This window comes from Girardinichthys multiradiatus, chromosome 17 (assembly GCF_021462225.1).
Source record: "Girardinichthys multiradiatus isolate DD_20200921_A chromosome 17, DD_fGirMul_XY1, whole genome shotgun sequence".
Classification (NCBI taxonomy): Eukaryota; Metazoa; Chordata; class Actinopteri; order Cyprinodontiformes; family Goodeidae; genus Girardinichthys; species Girardinichthys multiradiatus.
In genome coordinates, this window is record NC_061809.1 from 16549207 (window position 1) to 16574250 (window position 25044).

At 37.3% G+C, this 25044-nt stretch overlaps 1 protein-coding gene across 9 annotated transcripts in view; it reads right to left on the bottom strand.

Moving 5' to 3' along the window:
- The window catches only part of LOC124883020 (ELKS/Rab6-interacting/CAST family member 1-like), a 175988-nt gene that overhangs the window by 25651 nt on the left and 125293 nt on the right, over window positions 1-25044 (bottom strand). For 6 of the 9 annotated variants that reach the window (XM_047389836.1, XM_047389835.1, XM_047389831.1 and 3 more), the window contains 3 exons: window positions 19924-20071; window positions 11839-11946; window positions 2889-3074 (listed from right to left, as the gene is read on the bottom strand). In XM_047389836.1, the coding sequence (XP_047245792.1) occupies window positions 2889-3074; window positions 11839-11946; window positions 19924-20071 (442 nt within the window). Of the gene's footprint in view, window positions 1-2888; window positions 3075-11576; window positions 11655-11838; window positions 11947-19923; window positions 20072-25044 lie in introns of those variants that run through there. The other 3 variants (XR_007042068.1, XR_007042067.1, XR_007042066.1) reach the window with 1 other exon arrangement.

Consider the following 25044-nt stretch of genomic DNA (forward strand, 5'->3'; position numbering starts at 1 on the left):
AAACCTCAAAACCAGCACAGACATGGAGTGAATGACATGTGAATAAGAAATTCAGAGTTGATGCAATGACTTTGGGGAAAATGTACATAAAACAGGGATTAGGAAAAGACTGCAAGGACAAAATATAAAATAAACTAAATGAACATGATAAAATGATGTAAAATGATAGAAGCATATTTAATCTAAAAGCTAAAACCTATCCAAAAATACTAAAGACTGCTTTATAATATTTTGAAAATGATCAAGTATAGTTTTATACCGGATCAGAATATAAACAGGCATTTATGCTCAAAGTAAAAATACTAGAAAGAGATTAAAACCTTTTTTGTCTTTGTAATGACTAAATGAACACCTGTGTATCCCTGTCCTTATATATCCTCCACTCCTTCATTATGTATTGTGCTTAATAGGATTTTGAATGAATGAGGCATAATGTAGTAAGTGTACGCCGAGTCTGAAGTGTTTTATTGAAATTCAGCATCTTTAAAGCACAGTTTTGAAACGTAGAAGTCTAAACATTTCAAAACTAAGAGGTCTACAGCCAAAAACGAAGTGAAATTACTTTTTTTGTTTTACTGAATAGGCATTTATTTGTGGTTTCTTTGATGGTCAATCAGAAATATAAATGATCAAGAAATTGGACAAAAATAAAAGCTCTAATGTGGCAATTCAATAGATTAAGAATATTATCTTCAAATAAATGTAAATATAGAGCAAAAATTCCAAATTCTTATCTTTTAAATCAATTAATAAGAAAGTTTGGAAACTCCTAAATGTGTATTTGTGCTGAGGAAACCAGCATTAATCACCTATTTAGATTATTTTTGATTTCTGCTTAAAAAGCACATTTAATTTTGTATTTTGTAACAAGAACCAATATCGGCAGCTGTTTTTAAGCTCCCTTATAGAAATAGATGACACAAAAAATCTTTAACCAATTATCCTGACAAAAACACAACACGCAGGATTCATTGTGTTATGAACTATACAGCTGATCAGATGTTTTTGGCTGTTACATGGAGATCAGCAGAGTAGTAAAGGTGATTTTACCAAATTAATTCAGCTCAGATGGTAATGGTGATGAAGAGGGGCACTAGCAATGCTTGGTGCTCATGAGCTGCAGCACAAAGCATTTGGATCTGATTTCATCCCTGAGGAAAACTTGTTTTGGAGTTAGTCGTCAAATCAGAGAAGAAAATGGTCATGGTATATGGATAATGTCACAACACAAGATGGTACCATTCTGATTGTGGGTTTGGACACAGAAGCACGCATCCTGGCTTATATGCAGAAGAATAAATACTCCTTAAACTTTCAGTCATGTTACTATGAACCTTAATGTATTTCACTGGATTTTATGTAACAGATCAACACAAAGAAGATCAGAATTGGGAGGTGAAAAAAAAAAAAAGATTTATGGTTCTCGAGGGAATGTCGGCACCAAGCAACCCAAATTTTAAATATAATATGGCCGTCCTCCCATAAAGAATGTGGTGAAAGTTGCCAAAATTAACTATTCATGACCGTTTCTATCTCAGTTAACCAGTGGCGCATGAAGTACTCAAAAACATCTATTTCTTTTGAGTTTGAATGGACAAAATGGAGAGTAATTTTCTTCAATAAACCAGACAGAAGAAACTATACTGAGACTGAATTAAATTAATTATATGGAGACTGAATTAAACACAATGCACCTGATTTTATTTAGAGGCATCGGATTATACAAAACACTTTTCTGATTTTCTTTGTAAGAAATCCTAGTGAAATACACTTGTTGCTGTAACGTGACAAAATGTGGGAAAGTTCAAGAGTAATGAATCTTTTTTAAATCTCAGGTGTACTCAGCTTGTTTGTAACAATGAGTCCTGTTTTGGATCAAACACCTTTAAACTGTTTCAGAAAATAATATACTTCAGGCTGCCTTCCTTCATAGATAAGCTTTAACAGCTGCCCACATAATCAGTTTTAATAGAGCATGCTTTGCATTTGAAAACTAATGTCTGGCCTCTTGACCACAAAATAGTCTGAATTTCAGGCTGATGATGAAAAATATGCGTTAGATTTCTCTGTCTGAGAAAATCCCACAGATTGTTTAATGTGCATTGGGATTAAATGACAGCTTGATTTTCTATTTTCCAAGTTTATCCAAAGCGACAAGAAACCATGCTGCGCTATATGTGAAGCGCTCAAGCTAAACAGAGACGTTTCTCAGCACTGACACGTACAATAAGGCTTTCATGGAGTCGGTAGGAAACTGGTAACCAAACCGCACACCCTGTCACTGAGCTCTGCGAGCGTGTCTGCGTCTACAGTTACCGGTTTCAATGCATACCACATGTAGCAACCATGTTTTGGCTGATATGTTTTCAATATGGAGAAAGAGGAAACCATAGACAGACTCAATTTGTTTAATTGAGTAATGCACTGTTTATATTGAAAGCCTAAAAACACAAGTGGTTACTATGATAATGCAGCAACATGTAGACATTCCCTGAGCCCCAACTTGTCCTCTTAGTACCCCGATTTTGACAGCGAAATAAAAACTCTTCCATTGTCTTGTTGCTCCAAGCTGCACATGAACCACATTCCTCATCCTGCCAAAAACCTGAAGCAGAGTTAAAACCCTGCACTGTATGGTAAAATAAAATGTCTTATCCATTATTTGGTCTGCAGCCAGGTATTTATCAACAGGTGACCTGTTGGAGTAAATCTTTAAAAATGTCAAAGGTTATTGCAAAAACCTGCTAAGTCAGCCAGTGTGGGCCTTGTACACAGCCCCACTGAAGTTAGTTTTAGAACCTGAAGAAATTGTGGGTTTTTTCAGGTTCTGGGTAATACAGGGGTAATAATTCTCACATATGTCAAAATTATGCAAAAAAACCTCTTACCTGCTCCTCTGTCATGCTGTGCAGCTGCTCGTGCCAGGAGGCGGAGTCAGAGCGGTGATAAGCCGGGGGCGGGGCGAAGTCCTTCAATATGATTGGGTCTCGCTCCTGACACAGTGAGGTCAGGTGACTTATGTACAGCTTCAGTTTATTGCAATTCTGATTGAGGTCCAGGAGAGGAGAGAGAATCTAAAGAAGGGGACAGAAAAATATTATTAATTAATAAAAAATGGAAAAACAGTCATTTTTGGTTTAAGAGTTAGAGTAATAGAAGGGCATGCAGAGATGGATGGAAGTAGGTGAAATGCAGACTTGTAAAGGACTTCAATGTGAAAAATACAAAACTGTATTCATTTCAGCCATTAAAGGGAGAAAGTAATGAAGGAAGTTTAAATAGCTTGTGTATTGTGAATGTCAGAGTCAGGCCTGCACCACACACTTAGGTTACATGAATAAAATGGATGTGTTAGGGGTGACTCACTAAAAAGTGTAAAAACAAACAGGAACACAACAGCTGTTGACCTCATGTAAATAAATGTAAATCTTTTTTTTTATTTAAATGCAACCAAAAGTAGAGCATCTTAACATAATATGTTATAAAGGGCTTTGCTTTGTATCTATACCCCTTTAGCCTTCTCCTATTTTGTCGTGTTACAATAACAAACCTCCATTCATTTCACTGACATTTTGAGTGATGGAGCAACACAAAGCAGCATATAACTGTGAAGTAGAAGTAAAACGATACAGTTTTTGAATTGTATTTTAAAAAAAAAACATTAAATGCGGCACATAACTTTTTAATAATCCTCACCTCATTTTGTGTAAATGTACATTTTACTCTTCACTTCACAATAATACCTCACCTACTATTGGTCTATTACATAAAATAACAACAAAATACACCAGTTTATCTATGCTATTGCAAGGTACTGTATGTTACTGTAGTAAAGAGGCTATTTTTGTTTAAACCTTAAAATACAAATAAAACAATGAAAAATATTGTTTTGTCTGACACAATGGCTGGAGAACAGTACTACATCAAACTGAGCCACACTTGCGGCTCGTGGCGTAGCATTAAAGTGCGCGACCCTCAGTCCTCAACACAGATGTCCAGGGTTCGGGTCCCGACCTGGCGAGACCTTTCTTGCATGTCTTCCCCCTCTCAAGACTGTTTACTTTGAAATAAAGATCACTAGTGCTACAAAACAAAATAAAAAACCCCTAAGCTACACTACAAAATGGAATTCATGCCTTTATGGAATACTGCATTTGCCTCAATAAATAGATTTTTTTTGTTAGTATTACAGTCAAACTTATTTGCAATTTCAATACAATAAAATAATTCCACTTTCCTGTTATTTACTATCTACACGTACTGCATACTCGCAGATTTTACAAAGACTTACAAGATTTACAAATTCTTTTATCTGATTAACTGCCTTATGTACAGAAAACAGACTTCTAAAGCAGAAATAATTTAAAACATTAAAAACATTACATTAAATAAACAATAGAATACAGCAACATTAGGTTCCTGATGTGTGTCTGCTCAGCGTGGGAACCGGGAAGAGAGGAGTGAAAGAGATGCAAGGGTTTAGGGGATCTTAGACAGGACCCCCCCATGAGACGTGCCTATGACAGACACACACTCACACAGATAAAACAAACAGACCAAACTCTTCCCCTTGTGGAATACAAGGATTTAAGTGCAGAGGAAGCATTTTAAGAGGGGAAGCAGTGTGAGTGTGTGTAAGTTATATTTAACACTGCATTGCTGTCCACAACAGAGTTTTGTGCTCATCGTCACTCAGCAAACACACAAACAGAATTAAAAAGTAAGACCCTTTCACTCAGCGCAGTGGTTTCATTTTGTCTCTGTGAACTCCATCTCTGCTCTTTACCCGTCAATCTTTTCACTATTTTTATACAAGGATCTGTACATTGTTACCTTTGTCTCTGTTGACTTTATTTGCTGATACGCTTATGTTATCCGTATATTATGCCAGATATTCATTCATATTCTTATGCTGATTGTGTATATAAATACTATGTGTATTTTGAGAAGTTTCGTACCATTTTTAAATATTTGTTTATGTCTTTAGCAGATGTTTTCTTTAAAAATTGGTCAGTGGTGATCCAAATAAAATCTATAGGCAAATTACTAAACAAGCCTACTGTGACTTTGCAATAAAGAGGACAAAAAAAATTGTGAGAGCTAAAACATTTATTATGATATTTTGTTACTTTAATCACCACCTGGGACTTTATACCCTCAATGCAAGAAAAGTGTTTGAATGGTTATAATGAGTTTTATTCGGGGCATGCAGAGGAGAGGTCGTATTATGAGGAATCAAAGAACTTCCCACTTTGTTAAAATAATGGTGACCCTTTTATAGAGTTTCTGACAAGCTTAATACACAGTGGATGTGCTTTAATAGGAAGAATGGATTTAGTGCCGTACAGCTGAGTAAGTTAGACTGCAGAGTATTAATGGGTCTGTTTCTGGTATTTAGTTATAGAAGGATTTAAAAAGTTCATGTTTTTATCATACGGTCCCATGGCTTAAAGTCATTTTAAGGAGATGCCAGAAAAATGTCTCGACTTTCTAAATTGTTCTCCGGCTAGATGGAACATAAACTAACACTGTTGCTCCTCCCCAACGAGTCCTTTGCACTACTACACTTTTGGCTGATTCATTTGTCTAACATTTGCAAGAAATTCAAATTAGGCTGTTTGTAAATGTCTTATAGCTCACACACAACATGCAGAGCAATGGTGTGAAAACTACAAGTGCCCCACCCATCATTCAGGCATTACTCTATGAAAATATAGCTAGCAGGACACCAGCAGCATATTTGTTAAGTTGCCAACAGCAAGCTCCACCTCAGTAGATAGCCTGACTAGTTAATCAGCTGATCAACATTTTATACTTGTTTTACTCTATAAAGAGCAGAGCAACAAAAGCTATATTATGTGCAATAAGCTTGAAAACTACTGATAAATTAGGAGGATGTATCTATTACTATTTTACATCTTTGCTCTAAATCATAATTATTATAACTACAAATAAATGTTACTAATAGTGTTATATTACTGTATTGTATATTATTTTAGCAGCAGTATGAACTATTTATTTTCTACTTTAATAAAGATCATGGAATACATTTTGTTTCAAGTTCTTGTCTAAGTACTGTGAAACCATGGTCATTTTACTAAGCCATGTTACACCTAGTAATCTCATGCAGACCCATGCGTAATGTAAAGTGATTTGTAGATTGTTACTTTTCACTATTAATGCATTTTATGACAAACTGAGTTTAAGGTATTGCCACAACTGACAAGTACAGAATATGAAGCCTTACATATAGTTTCAAAGATTAAACACAGCACCGAAACTATTGAAAAGAAGAAGCTACAGGTGATATAAAACATTTGCACAGCACTATATGTAAACTACAACTGGCAGACACTCCTTTTTGTTTGCAACAACAAACTTGCTGGCATAGCTACAATCAAGATTTAGCTTTAATTCTGTCTCCTGCCTTCTTGTTATACGTCTTGCAAAATTAGAAAAATCTTGTTGAGTTTGAGCGCACAGCCTTCGTATTTCTTGTAAGAATGAAAACTTCCTCAAATGTGACCTAAATAAAGTAAAAAAAAAATAAGACTCCACATATATACAACACCTATTATTCAGTGGCTTCATTTGATTTAGAATACTATAAAACAAATGAGTCGATGTGAATGTGGGTAGCTTTCATGCTAAAATGTTCTTTCCACACCCTCTTCTCTGCACTAAATCTGGAATAAAAGCTGACAGTGAATCAAAGTATCTGTCACCTTTAATTTTATCCAATTGACAGCTACCACAAAGACATTAATACACGCCTACACATGTGCACACTGGATGTGATTCTGAGCTGCTCCTGATTATCTCCACAAGTCATAATATTCACCTTCTTGGATCAAAACTGCTAGTTTCTTACATATGCAGACATTACTTAAATTAAATATATACGTTCGGATATGCTAAGTGTTAATGCAAATACCCCTCCAGTACACAGACTCAAATGCATTGAAATTTAGGATTGTTATCAGCACAGAGAGAAGCTCTAGTTGCAATATTTTCCAGTGTAGACCTGCCAGTAAGTAACAGCCTATTAAAAAATCCTTTTGCTGTCCATTTCCCTTGAGTGGAAAAAGGGGAGTTAGGAGGAGAAGTGAGGAGGAGAGGATGGAACAAAAGACTGCAGGGTTTCATATTCTGGGTTTCAAAAATTCTACACTGCCTATATGAAGACAGTTCGACATAGCTTGCTTTACAGCCCCAAAATAAACCTAGCATGTGGTCAACAGCTGCTATCTCAAACTTTCTAATTTATATTATTCTGTCAAACAGCAGGAAACAAAATTCCTGTCGACACTTTCCAGACCTGCAGCAAAGCTCTAAGGATCAAACACAAGACAAAGTAGAAACAGCCACAAAGGATGGAATGAATGAAGTGATTTGATGAAGACATTTGTAGAGAAATAATAACAATCCTCTCCTTTCCTCCCCCAGAATCTGTCCAAGAGGAAAACAAGATTTGGGAATAAAAAAAAGAAATATGAAAACTAAAACTTTGATCTGAAACTTTCAGTAAAACTATGAATGTAGTCATTTTTATTCAATATTCTGAAAATAAGAGTCTTTAGGTTTTAGCTTTCTTGCACAGACATGATGGTCAAGAAATCAATGTGTGTGGTTAATGGGTCTGCAGCAGTTTTCAGTGTCTTGTGAAAAAATCCCAAGGGAGGCATAGCTTTATACTGCACTGCGAGTCTTAGTGTGAGCTTGAGCTACTTTATTAGCCTCTCATGTGTCCCTACATGATTCTCACTGTAGTATGAAAGAAATCTAAATAGAGGCATTCAGGAATCTCTGCTGACTGAACTCAAGAAAAACACTACAGCCAAATGATATGATGAAATTGGGACTATTCTTTTCTCATAGAACCCTGACGGACCTGTGCTCACAAGGACATACCCAGTGCCCTCTACTATTATAGGCATTCCTGGTAATAATCCACAGAAAACTCTTAAAATAAATGGCTGCTATGGAGACTCCAAGATGCTAGTCTTTTTAGCATTTTACAGGGGTGGACCACACAGTGAGGGGCATCTTTGACTGTTCTTCTTTGCATAATCTCTCCAGATCATCTAAAATCCTCTTTTATGACAGTTTATGAATAAATGACCCCTTTATCATTAAAACAATCTCTTCAGTGCTTCGCAGTCAGGCTATAAAGCACACCACAGAATTAGTCCAGAACTTCTATCTTTGTATTACTCAATCTCACTGTCGGGTTGGACACGGCTGATCATAACATATTGATTGATAGACAAGAAAAATGGGTGGGATTGTCTGGTACTGCGCTGAACTGTTTCAGATCTTATTTCCCAGAAAGGCATTACTGTGCAAGAAAGGGAAATTATAAATCTGGGCTAACAAAAATTCATTGTGGGGTTCCTTTAGGGTTAATTCTTGGGTCACTTTTATTTAACATCTATGTGATCCCATAAACTCAGATTACAGCAGGCTACATTATCTCCTACCATGTTTGCTGATGATACACAACTTTATATCTATGTGCCACCGCCTAGCCATAGTCCACTATGCTCCCTGAGTCAGTTGGCCTATAATGGATGTGTTAGATTTTGTTCCAGCTTAATGCAGATAAGACAGAAATAATTGGAGATCAATGCTCTGATAGAGTCAATGGGGCTAAAGACCACAGAGCATTTAGAAACCTTGGTGTGGTTTTGGACTCGGATCTAAATTTTGTTACAATATCTGCTTACTATCATATTAAAAACATTGCCAGAATAAAGGGTTTCCTGTCAAAACGGGACATAGAAAAATTGGTGCATGCCTTTATGTTCTGTAGGTTAGATTGCTGTAAAAATCAGCTCATCCAAAATGCTGCTGATCAACACGCATCTGCTGGACCTGAATGGGATATTATCTCTTTTCTATTTTGACGACTGACTAAGAGAACCGAACCTCTGTTCTTCCCGAAAAGAAACAAGTCAGAAATTATTAATTGAGTGTTCCTAAACTTACTTGATAATTAATGTCTGAAAAAATGGCTAGGAATAGGAGCTATTAAGGGAGGCAATGATTGTAGCACAGGGGATTTTAAAGAAAAAAAGATAACATTTTCAACAGGGTTTTACACAGCTCTAAGACGTGAGCCAATATTTGTAAAAGAAGCAGTAAAGACATCTCCAGAGGAAAAGCATCTGTTCATGTCTACAGATCTTTCTTCTTTCACTGCTTAATATTTTGAATGAACTAAAAGCTGAAACAGATTTCAGCCAACATAAATGAATGAAAACCTAACTAAGTAATTTACTAATTGGGTATTTGGTATTATATAGACTACATGTTTTCTTTTGGTTAAAATTCTATTTTATTTTGTATCTATGTTGATAGGCTCTTTTATTGATTAAAAACACTGATAAGAATTAACACATTGCATAACAAGCAGATCTCCTTTATTCTTCTTAACTTTAAATTATTTACACTCACGAGAGAGAGACTAAACAACTTGATAACAGCAATTCATTTTAAACTGGTGTATCTAGCACAACTTATGGCCAAAAGTGTTCTCAACAACACTCAGTGTGTGTTAAAATTGCTCTCCTGTGCTCCTCTGTAGCAGTTCATTCTCCAGCTGCAGCTCAGAATCCGCCTTACAGGCATACACACAAGCACTCACTGTTTGGATGAAATGTGCTATGGCAAATTAACCATCTCACACACCAGGAGGAAGGCGAATGTAGCTGCTGGTGGTGATAGCACGGAAAAAATATGGCAGATAGAGTTTGGGTGTGCTGCTTGGCCTGCCTCTCTCAGCAGGAAGGTGCTACATCTAATTAATAAGAAGGGCTCAACTTAGATCTGATAAGGAATCTTTGGGCTTTTAGCGTCCTGATGGCAAATCCCTCTGCAGAAACTGAGTGGCACTAGAGTCAACTTGTATGGCTCATGTGGAATATATTACTTTGCTAACAGTAATTATAACAAAGATGCCTGACACTTAGCTGAAATAGATTTCAGCCTAATTATTACTAATTATTAGGAATAAGTGAGTTGTCTGGATTATTACGTAAACATACAAAGTAATGGCTTAAATTAAAAATAATAAGAATATTAATATTGAATATTGAATATGTATATGTATATGTATATGAATAAGATATTTTTTTCTGGTTTGTTTTGAAAACTCAAACAAATCTGACACAATGAAAAAATCCTAAAACATCCAGTAACAGGTTCTCAGGAAATACTCTGCTAAGCCTCCTTTACCTCTAGGTGGGAACTCCGTCAGCATTTGCAGCAGCAAGAAGGGATGTATGAGAAGGGTTTTCTGTAGAGATCGCAGTGCAATGTTAAGCATGTCATCCTGCAAAATACTTTTAATTTAGTGCAGGGCTCTCAGAATATCCCTTTGCAAATGCACTCAGACAGAATCAGACACACAAAATCTAAAGTATTTGTGTTTTTAACTGATCTGTTTCACTTGATCACACAGGCTATGACACATGAACTAGTGTTTTTATGAATCGTGCTGCTTCTTTTATAAAGTCAGGGATTGACAGCATTAAAAATGCTACTTGTGTTTCAAACAGCTTTGAGAACTTACATCTACCCTTGGTCTCCCAGTATGTAGTGTATGCACGATTTGGAGTTATTTGCGCTTCTCCAAAGGTGATAGCCCGCTTATTCCAACTTCTATGTGTGAGGAGCTCGGGAATGATATGTTCTTTTTGTTGGGATAACATTGATTGCTCATCTCATCCTCCATGTAAGAATCTTCAATGAAGGCGGAGGATTGCCAAGACTGCACGTCTTTAGCAGCAATGGTGCCTAACATTACAATTACGTTACAATTACAAGAAAAGGGCTTCTTGCCAGCTGTATTTATGATGAGATTTATAGCATTAGCATGAGGCCAGCATGACCAGCCCGACTTAAAATTTAGTGATGATCAATTCACAAAGGTGCATGCGGGGGATGCATTATGGATAAAGTATCGGTGTTGCTACTCAGCTCCTCCAAGCCAAACTTAAGTCATGCTGTGTTATTCATCTACCCCAGCAGACTGCAGAGACAATCCATGTTCTGAGTGGAGGTTTTTGTCGTACTGTTTAGTCCAGTGTGAACAGGATTTAACAAATCAACCACTTTATGTAAACTAAAATAATGTCACAAAAAGTGATCAAAAAATGAGCTCTTTATATTATTCAAAGATGATAAAGATTGACAGTTACATAAAATAGACAAAAAGACTCATTCAAAATTCTAGTGAGCAAAAAATGCAAATATACAAACACCAAGTGGATTTGAGATTCGGACAGAAGGAAAAGATTTTTTTTCTTAATTAAAGAAACAATTAAATTAAGCAGGAAATGCAGAAGAATGAGAATGATAATCTCTTTTGGAATAAAAAAAAAGGTGAAGAAAAAAGGAATGGAATAATTAAGCAGAAAAACAAGACAACATTTTAAAAAATGTATTAAAAAAGAGCTACACTTAAGATGAGAAGACAGAAGCCAGAGTGTGATCACAAAGTCATGGATGAAAGGATGTAAAACAGGAGGAACGACACACCCAAAAAGTGACCAGATCCAGTGAAAGAAGCTCACCCTTCTGTACAAAATGGCAAACTGAGGGTGAGAAAGAAGGCATGTGATTGGCTAGGCCCAAATGCCCTCCTCATCGTCCTATTGGTTAGTGAAGTCCAGCCGTAGCGTGAGTTCAGAAAAAGCAGGAAATTAGTTTGAAAAATATATGGAGTACAGCAAAAACAGGGTTATTATTTAGCCAAATATTGTCTAGTAATAAAAAAAACATACTATTGCAAACAAAACATGTAAGTAGATAAAACAAGCTTATTGTGTTGGTTACCTGATCTGGAGAGGGCTTGTGATTGTTGGGCTGGTCAGAGTTTGGAGATGCCACCTTCAGATGGTCGTCCTCATAGTTGTCCGCCATCAGCTTCATCCTGTTCTGTGTCTGCAGAAAGAAAGGTAAACATGGACTGTGCTTTCAAAAAATAAAGAGAAACTGCAAAAGTGAACATCAGTAAATTTGACTTATGTGTTTGAATTCTGCATGTTTTAATGAAATGAAAACATACAGTGTTTGATTGTAATACAGGTCCTTCTCAAAATATTAGCATATTGTGATAAAGTTAATTATTTTCCATAATGTAATGATGAAAATTTAACATTCATATATTTTAGATTCATTGCACACTAACTGAAATATTTCAGGTCTATTATTGTCTTAATACGGATGATTTTGGCATACAGCTCATGAAAACCCAAAATTCCTATCTTACAAAATTAGCATATCATTAAAAGGGTCTCTAAACGAGCTATGAACCTAATCATCTGAATCAACGAGTTAACTCTAAACACCTGCAAAAGATTCCTGAGGCCTTTAAAACTCCCAGCCTGGTTCATCACTCAAAACCCCAATCATGGGTAAGACTGCCGACCTGACTGCTGTCCAGAAGGCCACTATTGACACACTCAAGCAAGAGGGTAAGACACAGAAAGAAATTTCTGAACGAATAGGCTGTTCCCAGAGTGCTGTATCAAGGCACCTCAGTGGAAAGTCTGTGGGAAGGAAAAAGTGTGGCAGAAAACGCTGCACAACGAGAAGAGGTGACCGGACCCTGAGGAAGATTGTGGAGAAGGGCCAATTCCAGACCTTGGGGGACCTGCGGAAGCAGTGGACTGAGTCTGGAGTAGAAACATTCAGAGCCACCGTGCACAGGCGTGTGCAGGAAATGGGCTACAGGTGCCGCATTCCCCAGGTCAAGCCACTTTTGAACCAGAAACAGCAGAAGAAGCGCCTCACCTGGGCTACAGAGAAGCAGCACTGGACTGTTGCTCAGTGGTCCAAAGTACTTTTTTCGGATGAAAGCAAATTCTGCATGTCATTCGGAAATCAAGGTGCCAGAGTCTGGAGGAAGACTGGGGAGAAGGAAATGCCAAAATGCCAGAAGTCCAGTGTCAAGTACCCACAGTCAGTGATGGTCTGGGGTGCCGTGTCAGCTGCTGGTGTTGGTCCACTGTGTTTTATCAAGGGCAGGGTCAATGCAGCTAGCTATCAGGAGATTTTGGAGCACTTCATGCTTCCATCTGCTGAAAATCTTTATGGAGATGAAGATTTCATTTTTCAGCACGACCTGGCACCTGCTCACAGTGCCAAAACCACTGGTAAATGGTTTACTGACCATGGTATCACTGTGCTCAATTGGCCTGCCAACTCTCCTGACCTGAACCCCATAGAGAATCTGTGGGATATTGTGAAGAGAACGTTGAGAGACTCAAGACCCAACACTCTGGATGAGCTAAAGGCCACTATCGAAGCATCCTGGGCCTCCATAAGACCTCAGCAGTGCCACAGGCTGATTGCCTCCATGCCACGCCGCATTGAAGCAGTCATTTCTGCCAAAGGATTCCCGACCAAGTATTGAGTGCATAACTGTACATGATTATTGGAAGGTTGACGTTTTTTGTATTAAAAACACTTTTCTTTTATTGGTCGGATGAAATATGCTAATTTTGTGAGATAGGAATTTTGGGTTTTCATGAGCTGTATGCCAAAATCATCCGTATTAAGACAATAAAAGACCTGAAATATTTCAGTTAGTGTGCAATGAATCTAAAATATATGAATGTTAAATTTTCATCATGACATTATGGAAAATAATGAACTTTATCACAATATGCTAATATTTTGAGAAGGACCTGTATGCTTTGATCTAAACTATTCTATTGTAGCTCTGGGTGTATGTGTATGGTTGTTGTCCTGTGGGAAGATAAATACCCAGACTCAAGTTTTTGACAACCTCTAACAAGTTTTATCCAGGGTTGCCTCGTGTTTAGAACAAACCATCTTGCCATTATTTCTGACCATCTTCTGTGGTGCAGCAAAAGATAAGCAGACCAACAGCATAATGGTTCCACCATCACATTTTACTGTGTAGGTATGTGTAGTGCTAGTTTTCCACCACATAAATGGACTAAGACTTGTCCTGTAGGTAGATTCTTCCACCTGATCTGTTGATCTCTGCGGCTCCTCCAGTGTTCACATTTGTCTGTTGGCTGCTTTCGATTTTTTTGCTCCTCTTGCCCAGATTGTCAGTATAGGTAGGTTTGCAGTTGTGTTACTGTCATAAGACAGGTTGTGGTAGGACCAAAGTGCAGAGAAGGATGCTAGGAGCCAGCGGAAGATGGTAATTCGAGTTTTATATTTCCTCACTCACAGAACCAGGCAGGGAAAACAGAACCAGACTAGGACACCAGAAACCAGACATGACATTACACATTATATCAAACAACAAGGAACCAGCGGGGAACACTGGCAACTAAGGAGCTTAAATAGAAAACGGAAAAAGGGTGAACCAATGAATAGAGGGACCATGTAATCAAGGGGAACAAGGAACAGTTGTGGGTCAGACTGCAGAGAGTGAAATCAAGTAACAAGACAAAAACACAGAATTAAGGGTAAGTTAAGCACCAAACCAGGAGAAATAAACAAAAACACAAACACAAAACTCAGTCGCTAGCCGGGTATGACAGTTACACTATTTCCATTGCTACACAATTGATTAAACAGTGCTCTGTGAGATGATTAAGGTTTGGGATACTGTTTTATAACCTAACCTAACCCTGCTTTCTTTAAAACTTAATCCCTGACCTGTCGGCTATGTTTCTTGGTCTTCATGATGATGTTTCGACTGATATTGAAACGTACACACAGCACTATAAATCACCTCACACCAATCATAATCACACTTAGCATCAACACACGTTTTAATTTTCTCATTTGTGTCTTCCATTAGTCTTTCTTTTCCCCATGATCGCTTTGTCATCCTCTCCTCACTCCTCTGACTATATTGTTACTCCGATCTTTTTTCCATCTCCTCTCCTTGTCCCACAGCTCCATGTGTTTCAGACGTTTTAGCTATACTGTGGGTTTTTCAGTAGGTCTGTAAAACAGTGTGTGTCTGTGTGTTTGGGGGGGTGGGGGTGGGGTGGGGGTGTGGGGGGGGTGTGGGGGGTGTTGTACAATCTAAATCCCTTTAGTCTCTCAGTGAGCGCTTCAAGGAGCCGGGGCTTAAAGAGACCAGGCTTAGGTTTTGCCTATCTGTGTGTAAACTTAATATCTGACAAGAAGACAGAAAAATGTCATATTTCATAGTATCAAACTTCTTGTGCTTTAGCTTTTTTTTGTCACACTTAGATGCTTCACATCACTGAACAAATTTCGACATCAGATAAAGATAGCAGTTTTCAAATGATAGTTAAGTTTAATATGGAAATAAAAGATCTAAACCACACTGCCACTATGTGAAAATACAGTTATCCCTCTTGTTAACATGTGAATTAGCTGTGATTAACCACATTTTCTTTGGTATAATGTAAAAATTAAAAATAATCACTTAAGTACAGTCTATCAAAATATCTTCAAGGGAAATGTTGGTGCTATCTGTTTGTGACCTTAAGCTGAAGTATACAAGGGTTACTCAGCAAGAAAATTATCCACAGCACACCAGTAAAACTACCTGTGAATGGCTCAACTAAATTAAACATTTTGAACAGGTCTAGTCAAGCAAGCAATATTCTAAAGAAAATTGGGCCAAAATTTCTTCACAGTGATCTCAAGGGTTTATTCACACCAAAGGTGGCACAGTTAGTTATAAGGTGTTGGGGGGAACATACCACTGCCACATAGGGCCCAGTTGTATGGCTTATTTCCCTAAATAAATGAAATCACCATTCATAAAATGGTTTTGTATTTACTCAGATTAGCTGTGTCTGTTACATGATCTGAGACGTTTGAGTGTGTTTGAAAAAGCGAACAGGGAAAAATCTTAGAAAGAAAGCTTTAACAAATGCTTTAAACTTTCTATACACAGGGTGGCTTGCTTTTGTGGAGCACAGCTCTCCACATGAAACGCCTCTCCGGCCTCCCATAATGTAGCAGATAAGATAATGAAAAATGCTGATAATGTTTCTTCTTGCACAGCAAGGCTAACACTCATGATAGAGATGCAGAAACCTTGCAAATTACACAGATTGTTAAGAAACATCCTAGAGGGGATGTGATACCCGTCGCGGTAGCATTATGGTGTGGCCAGGAAAGCAGCAGGGAAACACCTGTTTGAGGGGAACTACAAATGCAGTAGGATCATGATTGACCAAAATAATTTAGTATACTAATAACCAGCTGCAAGAAAACATTTACCAGGCTTGTTAGCTTGAAGTATTTTCTCCCCAATGTAGAACAAAATGCAAATAAAACTATTAAAAATCATTATATCCAGATTTGACAGGCCCTTCTACTGTCCATTTTTAAAACTCATTTAAAATTTCATTATTAAGCATTGACCTTCAACCCAACTGTGATTTGATTTTACTCAATGTTTATTGGTATTGATTTTGTCTCTTTTATTGTTTGGTTTTTATTATGTTTTGTACTGAGTTTTCAATTTATTTACATTGTAGTGTGTTTAGCTTTGTTATTTTATTTTAAGTTTTTTCTTATTCTATCTATCTATCTCTGATGTTCGGCACTGTTTCAGCTGTGGCTAGTGTTAAGGCACTTTATAAATAAAGCTGATGATGATGATTTTGAAAAACAAAAAACTAGACATGGGGTAAATGAAAAAGCAAGCAAAAACTGAGAAAAATGTCCTCATTTTTTATCTGGTCTTCTGTTACTTCTTCTCCCATTTCTCTAATTGTCAGGAATGCTGACCTCAGCTCACTTGCTTCTTTGCCAATTCTCCCTCTCACTTAATCTAATCATCACACTATTATTTCACTCCTCCTCCCTCAGACCTCCCTTCACCTCCATCTCCATCTCCTTTCCACTACCACCCCTCCAGCCCTCCACCCCCCACTCCCACCCAGCCTCTATCTCTACTTCAAGCGACCAGCAACGGGTAAAAAGAAATGGTGAACTGAAAGGAGCAAACTGATGACTCAGGCTCACAAGAAAATAATTTCTTTGGGCTTTGGGGAATATTAGATTAGATTATTTTATCATTGAGCTTTTTATCGACAAAAGAAATCCTTTGTAGATATCAAAGCAATTATCAACAATGAAAAGTTGCTGAGTCATGGCTGGGGAAAAAAACGACTTCATCATGACGACAAATTAGATTATTTTGCCCATTTTTATCTTAAGAAAAGGCAAAGGATAATAACTGGAAAATTAAAAATGATAGGGGAAATGAGTTGAGTATAGTGCTGTGGGGAATTATTTTATCCGGACAAAGTCTCTGCAGAGTAATTAATTAGATTAGACCCCTATTTTTCACTTCACTCAAACAAGAGAGGTTCTGGTATACAAGTAAAGATGATTAATATAGTGGAAAATTTGAGAAATTAACTCCAGATTAGAGTTTACTAATTAAACTAAAAGACTCCTGTTCTTCAAATTTTCTTACATAATCCTATAACTTTATATGGTTATTGGAGTTCAATATTTTACTGGTTTCAAGTGGTTTTGGGGATAGACAGCTTTTTACATTTTTACATTCTAGTCGGTTTATTTGCAGCAACAAAACAACTTAAAAAAAATAAATAAATAAAAATAATGTCAGATGGCCAGAAAAAGATCTCCAAAATATGTACATCTAAGGTGAAGGTGAGTCTCTTGTTGCAACAGAAGGCAAATTCCTCAACATCTCCCTGTTGTTTCATTTTAAATCACATGTTTTTTCTTTCCCTATAACCACTGTGACACTTTGTCTCCATTCTTCATAACACAAGAGAAAGAAATAAAACCTGGACTGGAGAGGAAGCAGACAGGGAAGAAGAGAGTGAAGAGAGCTGAGATCATTTTGATCTACAGCTGGCTGAAGGCCAAAGGCTGACATTAAGGCATCGCTTTCAGCGCATTTCACTTTTCAATAACACACACACACACGTGGGTTTTTATGTACATGTTGTCTCTTACATACATTCACAGACTTATAAAAATGTTCAGACTAACCCTGTCTCATAGCTATGCTACAGCACATCCTCATAAAGATTTGTGAGTGGAGTTTATTTGCTCTGCAAATTGGGTTAAACAAGCCTAGTTTTTAATAGCCAAGTAAAAATAAGCACAGCTTTCTTTGGTGACTCTAAAGTCCAGTTCAGATCAGGAGTAGATTATTGTAAACTCAGCTACGTTTAGGACAAATCTGGGTGACTTAATGGAGACAAAAAAAACCCAATCTTTTCAGTAAGGGCAAGCTCTAGATATGCTGCTTGAGTGCTCTGCAGTCAGGTTGCTGCAAGAATACACAATGCATTGCAAAAGTATTTATAGTTCTGCTCTTTTTTTCTCAGTTTTTTTACATTACAACCATAAGCTTCAGTGTTTTTAAATCAGATTATATTACATAGAACATACAGTTGCAAGTCTTTTGTGTGTCTCTAACAGCTTTGGAAATCTAGAGACTGGGCGTTAGGAAGAGAAATTGCAAAATAGCCAAAGGGCTTTTAGACTGGATGAAAGGGATCTGTGAACAGCAATCTTCATGTCCTGCCAGAAATTCACAAGTGAATTTAGATCGGGATTTGACGAGCTCATTCTAATACATGGATATGCTTTGATATGAACCTATTTCATCTTAGCTCTGACTATGTTTGCAGCACTGTCAAGTCTTTTGCATCTCTAGGAAAGTAATAGCATCCCCACAGCATCATGCTGCCACAACCATGTGTCACCATGAAAATGATGTTTAAGGGTGATAGGCAGTGTTAGTTTTCTGCTGTGTCTTCCAGAAATTTGAGGCATACTAAAGAGCGGTATATTATGACTTTCTTTCAACGATGCCATTTTCGTTCGCTCTTCTGCTGAGGCAGGTTTGTGAAATGCACAACTAACAGTTGTCTTGTCAACTAATTCTCATGCATGAGCTGTGAGTTCAAGGGGTATGAATACGAATATGAAGCGTTGTAAGAATCTGAAGAACGGTTGGCTTTTTTAAACTGTTAAGGGACTGAAAATTAGCTCTTCAGATAGGAACATTGAACTATTGGTTAAATTCTTCACAACACTGTACATGCGAACAAACACACACTCAGAGGAGCACACAAATGACCTTCTGTGTTGTCAGTAACCACCATGGGTCTCAGATGTGTCATAAATGTCTTCATATGCAACACAAAGAGATGAGACATTGGGTGAGGAAGGAAGTCGTAGACGGATGCTTGTTAAACTGATTTCATTGGACGCAGCTACTCTCTGAAGCACCCACCTAATTGTTTTTGCCACCACCTCAAACAGATTATCAACTCTATTTTTTTTTTTCTTTGCACCAAACCTTAGATAAGATTTTTCATGTTTAATGACCTTAACCTAAAAGAAACTGTGGACCTATCCTGTAAGGGGTTGGAAATTCTAGTAGTTCTACACAGGTGAACCCAAATTCTGTGTGCCTCTGGGCACGTGTGTGTGAAAACACCCCTCTGTGGAAACAAAGACATTTGCCTTGGGTGAGCCTGAAAAAAGTGTTAACACGTAACCATCCTACATTGGTGAGATATACTGAATGCACGGCCTATTGTTTGTATACATCTGGGAAAATCTGTTCTCATTGATCCAACTATCTAAATAATTATTGGCAGCAAAGATTGGTTAAAGACAAAATGTGTGTGCGGTGAACGCAGCAGTTGTAATCCTAAATTTTTCCCTGGTGGCTGGAGAGCCGTGGTCACATCTGGACTCACTTTCTGGCTGCCTTCCTTGTTTGTCTTTCTCTCCTCATCACTGCCACCCCACCCGAGCTTTCCTGCTTTTATTTACACCTCTCCAAATATGGCTCCTAAATTTCTCAACTTTATTCTATCTTTTTTGTGCGTTTCCATCACTTTACAAATTTGTATCCCTACTACCATTTGGTTATCTTGAAACCTGATCAAAAATCTATACTCATAAACCGGCTGATGCCAGGCTTTGAGTTTTCTCTTTTACCTGCTGTTTGAGCTGCTGGACCAGGCTATCCTTCTCTCTCTTCAGGGCTGCCACCTCTTCCTGGGTTTTCTTCTTCTTGGATGAGGAGAGCTCCAGCAGGGCGATGTTGGCATCCTTCTCGCTTATGGCAGCAAGCAGAGCTTCTTGCCTGTGCAAAAAACGATAAAGGTTAGATAAGTTAGTTTATTTGAAGGTTTTCTGCTTTCTTGAAAATACATTACCCAGAGCAGATTGGGATCATTGAAATGTTCCTCTAAATATATAGAAAGGAAATACAGAACTTCATGAGCACCTTATTTCACTTGAAAAAAGACAAATTTTTATCTGAACACCTTACTAAAACTAATACAAACTAACAAATATTACTAGTTTGGGTGGTCTACAGTAAAAGTGAATGTTTTCCAATTAAAGGTTGTGACAACATGACATTTTTATCATGGTGATTCTCTGCAAATATATCATGGTTATCAATATTATTAGTAAACATATAAATATGCTAAGAATATTATTACTGTATTGACAACAAACATGTCTTAAAACCCTATGCTATGGTTGCTATATTGATTTACAGTGGTTACAACATACAACAGTCCAATCACTTTGTTCATAAGGACAGATACAGCAGGTTGGAATCACATCATCTGACTTTTTACTATATAAAAGGTAAACAAAAATGTTGAACTTAAAACGTTGAGAGTGAATTTATCTGGATACACAAAAGGAACAAAATATCTATACAAGTCTGTAACAAATAAATGAAATAAAGTTTATTTATTACATTAAATACCTGAACAGGCATAGGCTGGTTAATGGCATTAGCGTATTTCGAGGTTTGAAAACCTCTAAAAATGTTCCTTCATATGATTTATACACTTTAAAGTCATTGTAATGCCAGAGAAAGGGGCGATTTTCCATAATGCTCCAATTTTCTCTGGCATTATGGAGCACAAACTTGCATTACTCTATAAAAAACACAATGACACTTGAAAATTGCTACTGAATTTAGCAGGAGTTTGCTCTATATCAAATCAGTGTTATAAATGATAATAACTCTAGTAATTAATATGTTGAGAATATGTTTATAGAAATTATTGTTACTTTTATGTTTCAAATATAAACAATTAGATCATGAAATATATTTTTGTTTAATATTTTTGTGTAAATCCTGTGATACTGTGGTATTTGTCCATCTTACCCCGTAACTCTCATGTGGGTCTATCTCAGTGTTACGTAAACTTTTTTAAAGTATCTGTGAGACAGAAAAAATATGACATAATATTAAAAAATCTAATAATGATGTTAAATTATGGGGACACACTACTGGTAAGCAGTACAGTGTTAATCATAAATACATTATTTATTACCCCAGAACATAAGGCTGCAACACAGGCTAAAATCTTACATGATAAAGTTGTTTGTGGAGGAACAGCAGCTCCAAAGAGTGACTGCACATGACCTAAGAGCATCAGTGAGTTGTAATGGACTTGTAATGAATCCAGACCTTTAGATGTTGTTAGATTTACTGCTACAGAGTTTCAGGGCCATCTCTTTGAACCAGACAATGGTTGGAAGTAGACTGGATAGAGGAGCAGCATCGGTCAGGGCCGGATTTTTACTTTCCTTATCTGGGCTCTCTTGACCCTCCTTCTGGGGTCAGTTGTTCCAATTTTATATTGTGTGGATTTTGTTTGGTTTTACAGGGAGCAGTGAGGGTTTCAGGGTGTGCTGCATGGAAACCAATGTTTTTTGTTACTTAATTTTCCATATTTTCTATATTCCTGCATGAGCCCATTCTCAACAAAACAGCATATAATCATAAACATTAAGATGTGCATGTTTTTACTGACCTTTACTGGCCCTTAATAAAACTGAGATAACATCTAGACTTGGTAATTTCCTTTGAGACGACCTCTTTGAGATGTGATAAGGTTCTGAATATTACTCAGTTTTGCTAATATGTAACGGTACACACCATGCTGCTGTCACTGTGAGGGCTTCGTCATAAAAAAAATATATTTTTTTCACTGGGTAGATAAAGGTTAACTACACCAAAACGTGATTTGCTTTTAAATGAAAAACACATGAGGCATTGTTTTTATCAATGGTCACAGATATGAATTGCTCTATATTCCATAAAACTGTATTCAGTTCCTCAAAATGTAAATGCACACATTCGCAAACTCTGTTTCAGCTCTGCTCTGCAGCCTCTATCTCCAGCCGTCCTGTCTCGATCTAACTCTCCCTCCTGATTCGATTGGGAAGCTGACAGATGAATAACATTCTTTGTGGTCGGAAAGCAACAAGCTGCATCAAATTCATCCCATCAGTCTCAAATTGGGCCGAGTAAACATCCAAGGCAGTTAATTCTCAGAATCATAAGTTTTCAAAGGAAATCTAAATCACTGAAGGAATTTTTACAATCCCACAAGGCTGAAGGATAGGACACACATAATGACATATGCACATAAATACTTTGGAAGCAGAACAATTCTGAATCTTGGGTCTTTTAGCAGTATAGTAATAGATAAGAATCTTAGAAAAGCTCCTAGACAATGGTTGTGATAAAATAAATCGAATATGGAAGGAAGGGCATGCATTTCATGACAAAAAAAAAAAAAAGAAATTAATAAAATACCTGCATATGTCATGGCCTTGAATATAAAGAGCAGGAGATTTAGTGAATGTAGTTGTTTAAGCATTAAGATAGGTGCAAATGTTGCAAGGCTTTGACAAACACCAGGTAGTCTGCTGTAGGTCAGTAGTGGTGAGTGTCTAAAAACAGAGGCCCCAGCTGATACAAGCAATAAACCTACAACTGAGTGCTTGAGGATGTGCTGGAAAAAATCTGATATCTGTCGAATCCAACTTGAGCTAGATATCACAGGGCACCCCTGAGAGTCAACCCTTTTGGTGCTGCTTGAGGAACAAACATCAGGCTTGACAGAAGCGGTCATAATGTTCTGTATCATCATGACATCCACAAACACATATCCCAGAAATCCACAATGACTGACAAAAAAAATCCTAATGACATTTTGCTTAACCCTACCTCATTCCTTTTGTATAACACACAATAACACTCTTACATGAACACTGACCCAGCAGTGGAGGGAGGAATGCAGGGACGGGGACATCTAAATAGAGACTGTGTGTTTGGACAATGAGGAAAAAAATGCCCCATCATGAATCTAAACGTGAGCACAGATCTGTGTTTGGTAGATCAACTCCCTGAGCAAGCAAGAAATTAGACAATTACAGACAGAGAGATGGATGGAAGAAAGATGGACAGTTGAATGGAAGGATGGAAAACTAAATGATGGACAGGTGGATAAACGGATGGACAGTTAGATGAGTGGACAGTTGGACAGAGGGATGGATAGACAGTTAAATGGAAGGATGAATGGGCAGATGTTTATTTTCCCCATGCTAGTTTCCAGGTGCATTCCAGACTTTTTCAGACTCCGTAGGAACCCTAGGAGATGAAGAGTCTGCTAAATCTAAAAATCTGAGTCCTTGGTTATAATAAATAAATCATGTAATTTAAATGTATGTCCTTTCATGTGAAATAATGTTTCATTTATGCAATAACACAAATGGTTTTGCATTCCTTTCTCTGGACAATAAGACACTGGAACAGCATCGGACAGTCTCTACTTTCTCTATTTAGTTCCACTGATACAAAAACTAAGATTCAGACGCAGAAAGACTAATGGAACATTATTCTTGTTAAAGCTAACAGAATGTCTAGTTTTATGCCATATTTGAAAGCTACCTGCCAGCACTCGGCACTTATAAATTGCTGGTGATAATATTATATTCATTCCAGATGCACTTGTCTCATTCTGAGCCTTTCCCTTCATCTCTGTCAGACTCATCCACAAACACATACTTAAGACACTCGACTTGGCCTTCTCAGCTCGCAAAGCTAAAACACGTGCTCTTGACAAGCGCTGGCTGCGGCTACTGCTGTTGCTATGTAATCAGAAAGAAACTGTTTCGAGTGCAGCAGTCTTTTGGGAAAGATGATTATTGTGTCAGATGGTACTGATAACACTGCATGCTCCTGGCACTGCCTGCAAAATGTCATTATCACAGGAAGTAGAAAAGACAATGGAGTGAGCAATGCAAGAATGAAAGATTCCCTGAGGATATAGATCCTTAGATCTGAAACTCTCCTTTTAAGTCTGAGGAGTAGCACAGAATAAAAGAAGGACCACAAAAAGTAACTGAAGAATAAAAAGGGTAACTCCAATATAGCCATTCTTCATTATTTGCTGTTTTTTTCAAAGCTATGGTAATCAACAACACATCTCAGGGGCTATTTATTGTTATGTGCAATTGTTGGTCTTTACTGTTTACTTATCACAAACCCCCAATCCCAACAGACATGATTTATCTATAAATGAAAAGTATTTATGCTTCTAAAAGTTTAATTAGGACTGTGATCTACAACAACCTTCTGTGATTTCACTAATTTAGCTGTTAACCTGAAACGACTAGGGCCTCTAAGGTTATGAGAGCTCCAAATATTGGGCCGCCTTCTTAACTGGATCAATGTCTTTGTTTTGTGGAATTTTTAAAGTGAATTTTCAGTGTCACCGAAGGTCACCCTTATATCGTTTAATGTTCAGGATTGTCCAGTAGTCAGGCTGAATACTCAGAGAGGAGGAATGGCTGCCTGGAGACCACACACACGCGAGCATTTTTGGCAACTTTTTTAACAAAATGCAATTTAACTGAAATTAAAATAATTTACCATTACAAAATCATTATATGTAATATGTGTATATTTTAGTTGTCAAGACCACAATCCAATGCTTGGGACCAGATCAGACGCTGCTCAAGACATTTTTAAATGAGTGTTATTAGAATGTCCGACTCAACTGGACTAATGGGAAATGTTGTCGGTGTACTGTCTTTGACTTTAGATCAGCTGCACCTCATATTTTTACGTCCATAGCTTTCAAAACTAGTTTATGATTTTTTATGGTTTTGTTAATTTTTGTTTGTGTCTGTTATAGGTTTTTTCAATTTGCAGTAAGAGCTTATTTCCGGTTTTATTTGTGAAGGGCTGCATGGTTGCGCAGTTAGTAGCACTATTGCCTTGGGGCAAGATGGTTC